This window comes from Polypterus senegalus, chromosome 13 (genome assembly GCF_016835505.1).
Source record: "Polypterus senegalus isolate Bchr_013 chromosome 13, ASM1683550v1, whole genome shotgun sequence".
NCBI lineage: Eukaryota > Metazoa > Chordata > Cladistia > Polypteriformes > Polypteridae > Polypterus > Polypterus senegalus.
The window spans coordinates 74,357,042-74,369,256 of NC_053166.1; the positions used below are offsets into that span (position 1 = coordinate 74,357,042).

The 12,215-nt window shown below is 41.8% G+C and overlaps 1 protein-coding gene across 1 annotated transcript in view; it reads left to right on the forward strand.

The window, feature by feature from the left end:
- The window catches only part of pnck (pregnancy up-regulated nonubiquitous CaM kinase), a 65,000-nt gene that overhangs the window by 25,375 nt on the left and 27,410 nt on the right, over nt 1-12,215 (forward strand). The window contains exon 3 of the mRNA XM_039775283.1: nt 11,833-11,930. Within this exon, the coding sequence (XP_039631217.1) occupies nt 11,848-11,930 (83 nt within the window). The 5' untranslated portion in view covers nt 11,833-11,847. The remainder of the gene's footprint in view (nt 1-11,832; nt 11,931-12,215) is intronic.

Here is a 12,215-nt window from a genome sequence, read left to right on the forward strand (position 1 = left end):
AGAGACGTGTAGCAGGCACCTTGAACTGGGCTCACTAGATGGTCCTATTCTTTTCAGAATGACCTGAAAATTGTCTCTTTACTTAGCTGGACTATCAGGAGGAAGCACTGCGCCTTTCCCATTTGGTTTTCACTTTCCTGGGTAATACAATGAAGGCCATACTTATCTCTTCTATGGTCATTCCTGGCATTTAAAAGATAAGAGAGTACAAATTTGGCCATGGCTGAGCAGATGACAGCATTATTGCAGGGTCTGAACATTTTAAGACAACACCTTTTCCTTGAGAGAGCATTAACATTGTTACTGACCTCATGCCAGTGGAGAATTTAAACTCGAGGTAAATTGTGAGCTGGGTGATGAAGGCTAGAGAGGTTGGAAGGGGTACTGTAGCATGCATGGATTGATGATAAAGATGATAAAGAGCTGTTCTTGTGCAATTATGTATAACTAGCCAACCCATGGCGTACCATACGCCGCATAATCAGGCCAGTTTTTTAATGATTTTTAAGCACAGGGAGAAAATTAACATTTGAAAAATCGGTAATGTAATAAATCAGCAAGAAAAGCAACATTGTAACAATGTATGGAATGAACCAACACACAATCGTTCGTGACTGAAAACTGGCGGACCCACCATCGCTCATGTGCGCACCTCCAACTCGTCACTTGAGTCGTTGTCTTCTTTGCACAGTTCACATGCACCTGTGACTCACGTAGACTTTTCATTGCTCTGTGCGGTTTTGGCTGCTTTTCTATATATAATCCACCAAGACACCCGACCACAGTAGTAGCGCGAATTGCTGTATGTAGCATGTAAAACAGTTTGCTATGGTCTTCGCGGTCGTGCATCGTAACCGAAAACTCAATTTTTAAAGACTGCTTACTTCATTGTGTTTTAACCTCAGTTGTTTTAAGGATCCCATGGGATGACCCTCGCAAACTGTTTTACACGCTGCATATGGCGACTCATCTCTGCGAGAAACATGCCTCTATGAACAGTCAAGGTGGCTCGGAGGTACATGAGGCCTCTACGACAGATGAATATAAATGACGCCGTTCTTTCTGTGTCGTCACGTCCGAGTTGGTGGGCGTGGCTCTGCGAGTTGTCATCGTATCCAATGGTCTTGGAGTTGGTGGGCGTGGCTCCTTCCTGCGTGCGCCATAGGTGTCTTACTTGTCGGCGGCTTAGTGAATCCACACCCTTTCCAGCGTACTTTCCATGGGTGTCTTGCCTTAGTGAATTATATAGATAGATTTCGTCTATGTCATTGAGGTTGAGGTTGGAAGCATGCACAGATAGCACACGTTGCCACACCCTGCACACAATGAACTACCTCGGGATCCCAGATTAGGACCCGAGCACAGTCATCCAACAGATGACGCCTCAGCGCCACATTAGTTCATGGAATGGAACATTGTGTAAGGTTTTTTACAGTGGCGCGAGTGCCAATCCTGCAACCAACCCCGTAGGTTAACATCATACCCAGGATGGAGCAATTGCAGGTTAAGAGCCTTACTGAAGGGTGTCAATATGAATTTCAAAGGCAGCATGGAGGCTATGATGTAATCTTTGAAAGCAGTAATGCTTATGTTAATGTTTCTCAATGTAATCATGGGAGCTGAATAAATAATACAATGAAGCTGGCAGCCCCTTAAGTAGCAGAAACCTGTCCTTGTTTATCTTAAGTAGACGAGAAGGCCAGTACGTGCCCATATCTGCCTTTCACATTTCTAGGTGTTCTTATCCTTTTGCTCATTCATTTATTAAAATGTTGAATGCAGTTATTTCAGGTCACAAGGTGAAATGGGCACATGGTGAGAATGAAAATTAATGAGTTGCCAGTTAATCACAGAGCACATTTGCTCACGCTGGGCTAATTCAGAAGTGCTAATTATTCTAATTCATATATTTTTGGGATGTGGGTTAAAAATGGACTTAAAGAAAAACACACCCAGCGAGAGGATGCAAAGGCAGTGACTGAGTGCAGGATCCTAATTCTCACAGTCTGAGGTGGTAGATAGCACTGCCACCATGTTTTCCTTGATTTTACTTTTATTTGGTGGCCACCATCCCATTCCTCATTTCAGACTTCCCAGCTGCCTGTTCCATGTCACTCTGACCTAATGTTCGGAGTTGGGGTTGCTTTTGAAGCAGTTGATCAGGTATCAGACTGTAAATAACTCACTTGACAGCCTATTATTAAATAGTGACATTAACAGCACACATTATAGTGAACACCAGCAACATTATAATACAGCATCAACTATCAAAACTAAGCAATACGATAAAAATCCATTGACGTGTTCTCACATCCACTTAAAGTACGAGGTGCTGGCAGCCAGAACCCATGCCAGCATGTCTCTCTCCATGTATGCTTCCTTCCTGTAGCTACTGTTGTTAATGCAGGCGCCTTTTTAGTTCATTTTTGGACTTGTGTGTTGTTCTGGTTGTGGAAACCTCCTATCCACTGATTTTAATCTTATTATTATGGATTGGACCAAAGTAAGTTGTATTAGCATTTACCATTCAAGTCCCCTTTATCTGCCTTTAGCTTACGCTTGCCTCTTGCCAGATATTTGGTGACTTTTACTCACACAATGATGGGGTGAGTAAGGGAGAAGAAGCCCACTGACCTTTGTATGTAATTTCTTTCAGTTGTAATACTCTCAGGGTCAGGCTGATGGATGCTCTCATGGATGCTCAGCAGCCTTTTCATCTATTAAGTTATTAATGCATTGGACCAAAACACTCCAACCAGGAACAAAGGTCTAAAGGCAGTGCAACACGGAAATCTTCAGTTCAGTTGGTGGAAGCCATTATATCAAAACATGCCATGCGTTTGAAATTAAGCAGGATGACAGCTCAGTCCTAAATTTACTTGTATCTATAATCCCTGATCAAACATACAGTTGATATTCATTAACAGAAATGCAAGGATATGACTGAAAAACACTTGCATTATGATAACAGGTGAATGTAAAGTGCTTAAATACCTGTCATTCTACTTGACTACTCGTACATGGGGCTCCTTTCCAAGACAGCATGGACAGACGTGTATGCTTTGTTCATCTTGAAATTGCTCTGCTGCAGTATCTTCCTGCATTTATTTTGTTGTAATGAGGCTCCTAAGACAAATAAAGCAAAGTGCAATCAAATTTACAACAATACAGAAGATCTGAACGGGTCACTTCTCACCCATCCATCCATTTTACAAGCCCCCTTCTCCTGAGGAGGGTTGAGGGGAAGGTAAAGCCTATCCCAGCAAGCACTGGGAACAAATAATAGCATGAATAACCTCTGAACAGTGTGGCAGCGTTTTCACTCTAAATATTTAATACAAAGACACTACTGATAGGAAACACAGTACAAATTTGTTAAGACAGAAGTATTTTGTTTAAATAGAGTGAAATAAATAAATAATAATACATAAATGTCAGTGGCATTTTTTCCATGATGATTCTGGTGGGACCATGCCAGCATTTTTCAGTATGTGTGCCAGCTTCCTAACGTAAAAAATAACTTATCTCACTAATAATGCCTGCCCATCTTTTACTAATGACTAGCAAAAAATGCAAGATTTAAATGACACCAATCACTGGCCAAGAAAGACTATTGCCCATGAGTTGCCTACACTGAAACAGTAATACCTTATGTTTAGAAGCAAATGGCTTTGAGATGAAAAATGAAAAGCCACAACATCACAGAAAGAACACACAGATTACATACACTGCACAACTTGAACTGCACACTTCATGTCTGGTAGAAGTGTTAACTACCACGCGACTAAGTATGATTTTCAATATAAATGCCAGCTCTTTCTATGCCAGGATTCTGCACTTCTTCCAATGCAGGAGCACCACACTGCTGGCTTTTTTTCAGTTTGTGGAAGGAGCACATGTACAGTAGGCTTCTTTGATGGCTTTTTCAAATTTAGCACAATCCTCCTCATTGGCAGGTGAAAATCAAGATGCTGCATAACGTCTTGTGAGTGATGTACAGTACATTACATTTTTTTTAAATTGCTGCAGCCAACCTTTAATGTGGATGGCATGGTGGCACAGTGGTAGCTGCTTATGCCTCGCAGTTAGGAGATCCGGATTCGCTTCTCGGGTGCTCCCTGTATGGAGTTTGCATGTTCTCCCCGTGTCTGCATGTCTCCGGTTTCCTCCCACAGTCCAAAGACATGCAGGTTAGGTTGATTGGTGATCCTAAATTGTCCTAAAGTGTGTGCTTGGTGTGTGTGTGTGTCCTGTGGTGGGTTGGCACCCTGCCCGGGATTAGTTCCTGCCTTGCACCCTGTGCTGACTGGGATTGGCTCCAGCGGACCTCCGTGACCCTGTAGTTAGGATATAGTGGGTTGGATGATGACTGACTGTTAATGTGGAGGTAATGGTACTGGACATTGTGTACTTCTTCGCTGGCATGTGCTACATGGCCTCAAGTTGGAAAAGCTCAAACCAAAAGTGCAAACATGCAATTAAAAAAAAGGTCAAGGTCCATCAGTAAAATGTAAAGTTCAGGCTGGACATGCACATTCACACCTGAAGGTATAGAGAACACTGCAGGGTCCGTTGGTCTGAGCCCTCAACTGGAAACAGGCTTTGCAGTCTCTGACATTCAGATAATTTAACAGACTACAAAATGCAATATTTTCCAGAATAAGTAATTACATTGTACATACGATAGAAAATTGCAGAATAAATTATGTAAAACATTTTAATAATGAGGAACATTACTTATTTTGTAAAACTTCTGGCGTGGCTGTGTCCTAGTGGCCCTTAATGCAGCAGAAGCACCACTGATAGATGTACAGAGCTCTAGGGGTTTTGGAGGTGCCAGTCCATAAAGGTACCCATGAATACACACACACACACTTACACACATAGGCCAATTTCACCTGTCCTGCCTGTCTTTGGGAATGTAAGAGGACACCACACCACCTACTTCTGTTATACGATAAAACGCTACTGTCTGTGTGTGTGACCACTACCTCTGACCTCTGAGCAATCTGATTGGTGATTGTTCATTTTGGCATCGGTCTGATTGGTCAGTTTCACTTTGGTTGCTCAGACAAATGAGACTGAGACAGGATATACCTGTTATGAATTTGAGAGTTGCCAAGCACAGAAAGTTTCAAAATATCTCATAAATACCCATTAGATGGGGGAACTATCATACACCAAATAGTCACAAAAAAGGCAATAAAGAATTTTTATTAATAAAACAATTTATATGACAAAAATGCTCAAGTAAAAACCACAGCTTCCAAAGAGTACAAAAGGCAAAAAGAGTTGTCTGCAAAGGTCATCCAAGGGAAACAGGGCTCCAAAACATAACTATAACAGAGCACAGAGGTCAAAAATCCAGTAAATCACTAAAAGCACAATAACAGTAATCACTCGCGAAACTCACCACCACCGCCATGAGTGCATTCACAATGAACCATAAGGGACTGGGAGTTTCCCTTAGCCTTTATAGGTGACAGGCAAGTGGCCTCGCCTCTTGACGAATCACACACAAAACACACTGAACATAAAAGAAGATAATTAAATAGAAAGTACCCTGAGGTGGGCTGGCACCCTGCCCGGGGTTTGTTTACTGCCTTGTGCCCTCTGGTGGCTGGGATTGGCTCCTGCAGACCCCCGTGACCCTGTAGTTAGGATATAGCGGGTTGGATAATGGATAGATGGATGGAAATAGAAAGTAAATGGACAAAAAATGACATAAAAGCAACGTTTGACCCCTAGTTAGGGGAGGAACCCTGGCAGAAATGTAACCGTGCCAGGCAAGAGAGTTTGGGACATAGGAGGATACAGAGAAAAAGCATATGAGGGACACTGGGAGCCAGCCTGAAAAATGGGAAGTATTCACAAGAATATGAATGATGTTTCTACAGCCGGTAATGGGAGCCCATCTACCTTTGGTGGTAGTCAAAAAGTGGACATGAGGCGAGCAAGGTGACTCAAAATGACAGAGCCTGAGAAGCAGGCTTTATGGGAACGCAGTCAAGAGATGAGTTTATGGGCAAGACAGGTTTAGACACACAAGGATACTGAAAAATGACATAGGAGCAACGCTGAGGGTGCATGAAAGGTAAGGGATATCAAATATTTTTAAATGTATTCTATTCCCTGTCTTTGGCAGGTAACATAGTTAGTATATAATAATGACAAACAGAATGCACAATGACACTTTTCCACAGTCCTTATCAGAGAGTCCATGCCTGTGGATTAAGGTGCTCAGATGCTGGCTTATCCTTGTACTGACGCTGAGACATCACATCATCCAGAAAAAACTGAAATGAGCCTCTGAGCATTGCCATCAGCCCAGTAGCTTCATTAGTTTAGGGTGAGGAGAATGAGGCCAATGGTATTTCTAACCGAGTAGTTTCTGTGGACAGGTTAGTTAGTTAATTCTCTGTTATGAAATGTTATGCTCTTTTCTTTCTATTTCTGTCTAATTTGCTCTGATAAATGCAAGGCAAGTAAAGGCTACTTAAGAATTATGTAAAATAAGAAAGAGAAGTTTACTTAAATTACCAAAGCTGTATTATGTTCCTTATTCTTAATTAAATCTTCTGAATTCTCTTTAGAATATTCTACTATATATATTGCTGTTTTCTCTAAAACTGGTGTATATTTATCCATCCATCCATCCATTTTCCAACCTGCTGAATCCGAACACAGGGTCACAGGGGTCTGCTGGAGCCAATCCCAGCCAACACAGGAACCAATCCAGGGCAGGGTGCCAACCCACCGCAGGACACACACAAACACACACTAGGGCCAATTTAGAATCGCCAATCCACCTAACCTGCATGTCTTTGGACTGTGGGAGGAAACCCACACAGACACGGAGAGAACATGCAAACTCCATGCAGGGAGGACCCAGGAAATGAACCCTGGTCTCCTAACTGTGAGGCAGCAGCGCTACCCACTGCGCCACCATGCCGCCCCAGCGTACATTTAATGTTTATCCATTCAGTTTGTATGGAAACATTAAAGTTAGCTACTACATGTGCTTTTCCGCCATTTGACATAGTGGTTAAGGCCTTGATCTTCAAACCTTGAGGGTGTGGGTTCAAATCCCACTGCTAACACTGTTTGTTGCTTCACCTGCCTGTTATCCATTTGGAAAAAAAAAACAAAAGAAACGTTACCTTTTGTGCCTCAAATGTCGTAAGTTGCTTTGGATAAATTAGTCAGGCAAGTTGTAATTTATTATACCGGTAAATACAGCTCAACTGTCAAAAAATTAATGAAGTAATAAAAAATAGTAAGGTGAAAATAAGAGATACTTCACCTCAAATGCCACTTCCAACAGCTTCAACTACTTTTTTTTATTTATCATTTAACAGAATTTAAAATTAACTAAAGTTGATCTTTGATTATCCAAAGTAATGGGGACTGGAAAAACATTTGCCAGAAAACTCATTCAGATAGATTTAATAGAAAATTAAATGAAGTATTTTAGACTTGTATTTTAAAATAAACAATTTAATATTAGAGTATGTACTTGATAAAGAGTTTGCTTGTTGTAATTTGATAGTTGGAAGCATTTTGGTGTAACTGAATGACCACCCTGCTTAATTTTTTAGCCACTAGAAATACAGTGCGTGGTAAAGCATGTCTTTTTTCTTTGATAATTTTGTAAAAGGCTCACTTAGTACTTTGTGACAGGCAGCAGATCCACAAATCAGCTGCACGTCTTTTGACTGATGGGGGCTACACCATCTTGCAAAGGAATAAGCAGTTTTTAAAAATGGATGGATGGATTTTTTACTTACCAGGAGAGGTTATTTAGAGATCTGCCGGCAGAGGGAAGGAAAGTGCTCCTTAACACCAAACATCGACTTCGGCACTGCTCAGGACTTCTCCTCACTTCCTGCTGCCCAGCGGGTTTGTATTAAGCTCCCTACACTTATGATTTCAGCTCATTATGTGGCATCAGCATTGGCATGTTGTATCTGGGCACTTAAGCGAATCCTCAGACTGTATGGATAGCTTGGGTTACAGAGACAATTCACTGCATTGAACGTCTTCTTTTGATAGGCAGGCTACATCAGATGTTCGTCAGGCTGGTGACTTAAGGATTTTAGAAAAGTTAAGGAACATATTTTAGGAAGTGACACCCCATCACAAAGAACTACTGGAGTTCAAAAGCACACTGTCAAATAAAGGCTGAAAGCAGAGTATCAGATCGAGCCATTGTGAAGCCAAGAGGCTAACTTCACTTACCAGGTTGGTGGTGTGCTGCAGGGACAACCTGAAACCAGCAAACAAGATGGAAATGTTCACGGGAGAGTTTCAAAATTCTTGGATTTTCTCTTTTGTATTGGCACCCTTTTCATCATAATTTGCTTTCACAAAATGGTGTTATCATTACATAGTGTTGTTGTAATTTGTACCTGATAAAGTTATGTTGATTTGTGTCCTGTCAGAGGTTTTTTTTCCTACAAGGAGCTGTCCCTCAGTTCCAGAGTACAGGGCCAAATACCGGGCAGTCCCACAGCATCTGTAAAGGCACACAAATCATATACCTCCTCAAGATTCACAAGCTTAGTCAAAGAGGAAGATAAGAAGACAGAATGATCCACTGCGTGTCTCATTAGCAGAACCACCCTCCCGTGAACATTTCCATCTTGTTTGCTGGTTTCAGGTTGTCCCTGCAGCACACCACCAACCTGGTAAGTGAAGTTAGCCTCTTGCCTTCACAATGGCTCGATCTGATACTCTGCTTTCAGCTTTTATTTGACAGTGTGCTTTTGAACTCCAGTAGTTCTTTGTGATGGGGTGTCACTTCCTAAAATATGTTCCTTATCTTTTCTAAAATCCCTAAGTCACCAGCCTGAGGAACATCTGATGTAGCCTGCCTATCAAAAGAAGACGTTCAATGCAGTGAATTGTCTCTGTAACCCAAGCTATCCATACAGTCTGAGGATTCGCTTAAATGCCCAGATACAACATGCCGATGCTGATGCCACAAAATAAGCCGAAATCATAAGTGTAGGGAGCTTTATACAAACCCGCTGGGCAGCAGGAAGTGAGGAGAAGTCCTGAGCAGTGCCGAAGTCGAGGTGTGGTGTTAAGGAGCACTTTGCTTCCCTCTGCCGGCAGATCTCTAAATAACCTCTCCTGGTAAGTAAAAAATCCATCCATCCATTTTTAAAAACTGCTTATTCCACATTTGCCTCGCAGTTAGGAGACCTGGGTTCGGTACCCAGGTCCTCCCTGCGTGGAGTTTGCATGTTCTCCCCGTGCCTGCGTGGGTTTCCTCCGGATGCTCCGGTTTACTCCCACAGTCCAAAGACATGCAGGTTAGGTGGATTGGCGATCCTAAATTGTCCCTAGTGTGTGTGTTTGGTGTGTGTGTGTGCCCTGCAGTGGGCTGGCGCCCTGCCCAGGGATTTGTTCCTGCCTTGCGCCCTGTGTTGGCTGGGATTGTCTCCAGCAGGCCCCCACGACCCTGTAGTTAAGATATAGCGAGTTGAATAATGGATGGATGGACTTGTGTAAGGCTCTGACTTTTTCCTTGGATTTATTACCAAACCATGGGCTCTTCCTGCCTTCATGATACCACACTCCATTAGATTTTAGCTAGGAGGCAAAGTTTGTTAAGAGTTTCTGTTGGCAAGCAACGGTTTTAAATGTAACATATTAATAAACACATACAAAATCAAAAGACAACTAAAATCAAACAAATCACCAAGACAAAGGCGGTGTTTCTACTTATCTCTCTATATCATTCCTTAGCTCTAAAGCAGCAGTTCCCAACCTGTTGGGAGTACACGAAAATAATATTGGTAATGGCAGAAAACACCAAAAAAGGACAAATGACAAAATCAAGTCTAGGATCAAGAAATTGGATTTTTGGGAAGCATGTATCAAAAAAGACCAGTGTAAAGTTTCTGAGACACTTCACAGTTTCTTATCTGAGAACGAGCTGAAATTGTCAAAAGTAGTAAAAAGTAGAATAATAGCTCACTTAAAAGGACTTAAGGTATCATTCAGACAGTATTTTTCAAAGTGAAATAGTGAAGATAACTGGATTTTAAATCCATTCAATGAATTTTTTTGTCAACAAGCCGAAAAACTATCAATTTCTGAAAAAGAAAAATTGATTGAACTTTTGACTGATTCTTCTTTACAATCTGATTTCAAAAAAAGAAATGTCATTGACTTCTGGGCAGCAGTGAAAGAAGAGTACTAAGAACTCAGTGATAAAGCAATAAAATATTTTGTTACCTTTCACGAACACAGAGCTTGTCGAAAGAGCATTCTCATCTTATGCATATACCAAGAATAAATATTGCAATAAGTTTGATGCAGCTCCTGATTTGTGGTTATGTCTGTCTTCATTTGAACCTGATTTTAAAAAACTCAGATCCATGAAACAAGCTTATGGATCGCATTAAAATTATTAAGAGCCACAATGGAAGACTTTGTGGCGAGTGGCTGGAGCTGCTACTCAGCCGGGACGCCCAGGTGGACCGGAGGAGGGCTTGTATCTCCTTCAGACTACAAAGGGGGCGACTGCCCTGGTTGCTTTGGGGACCACAGGTAGAGAGCTTGGAAGCTCAACCCTGTAGGGGCCCGTGGTCGCCACCAGAGGGCGCCCCAATGCCTAGAGAGCCCTGGACCTCAGCACTTCTGCCACACCCGAAAGGGCTGGGGGGAAAAGGATCGGGGTCAACCAGAGTGCTTCTGGGTACACAGCCGGTGCTTCCACCACACAGGGGCGTGTCGGCGAAAGGTTACTGGAGGACACCTGGAGCACATCCGGGTGGCTATAAAAGGGGCCGCCTCCCTCCATTCGGGGGCTGGAGTCAGGAGAGAAGGAAGGACAAGGCCTCTGGAGGAGGCAAGGAGGCTGGCTAAAGAAGCAAAGAGGCAGTGTGAGGCCTGGACTTTGAGGAGCCTTGGGGGTTGTGTGGCACTTTAGTAGTGTGTATAATAGTTGTAAATAAACGTGTCGCGGTGCTTAATAACATGTCTACCTGTCTGTGTCTGGGGCTTAGTCCACAACTTGTATATCAAGATGAATAATTGTTATGTACTTTCATCATAAGTTAATGTGGGTAAAAAATATTTTAATTGCCTAATCTTATGTTAGGCTGCTATTATAAAAAACTGAAATAAACTGTAAAATGTACAATCAAAAATACTGTAAAAGCCTATAAATGTCATTAGGTTAATTTGAGTCGTTTGAGTAATTAGCTAACCTAAGAAAATTAAAAAAAAAAAAAAAACTTTTTTGAGGGATGGGTGCGGGTAATGAAGAGACGGGGTCCTCATAAATGAAAAGCCTAATCAAGGGTACGGGAGAGAAAAAAAGGTTGGGAACCGCTGCTCTAACGGATTAATCTTTTGTCACTTTAATTTTCAAACAACACGTTTGTATGCCTTCTGATTTGTTCATCTGCTTAAAAAAACAAACCTTAAGTCAAGAGTTCTCTTAACGTGTTTTATCTCTTGCACTAACTAAGGGATGTCGCATTGACACCATCTGCCAAATGACAGAGGACTGACAAGAGTGCAAGATGCAAACTCTAATAGTTGAAGAGTTTGCATGAACGTCTTCATGAAATTTAGGAAAAGACAGTTGCATCACCACTAGTCAGACTCCTAACGTTTTCAATCATATGTGTGTGTTAAACAATAGTGGAGATTCATGGACTACTCATCAGTACGACATGGGTCACAGATTCATCAGTGAGGGGCTAGATATGATCCTTGATTCTGAGGGTCCATTCTTGGTAGCATCCATTTAGGCCTCTTAAAAGCCTACAGCCAGAAAAATCGTTAATAAATGACTCTTGGTGACATTTGCAGGTCAGCACCTCCTGGATGAAGATGCCACGGGTTAAAGACAACAAGAAGATGGCAGAGGACATTTCCAATGCATATGAGATAAAGGAGAAGCTGGGCGAGTATGCCTTCACCTTTAGATATAGCAAGGCATGCAGCATGGCAAATGAGTGAAAAGTTGCTTTGCGGTTCCTTTATAAAATGTCTGGTGATGTTCTATACTAAAATTGGTGTAATATAAAAGGAATGTTGATTTATTGATAATATGATGAGATGAAGGAAACATGTTATGTAATCTAATTACATTTCCCAGGTAGCATTGTAATTTCCCCTTGGGATTAATAAAGTATCTATCTATCTATCTATCTATCTATCTATCTATCTATCTATCTATCTATCTATCTATC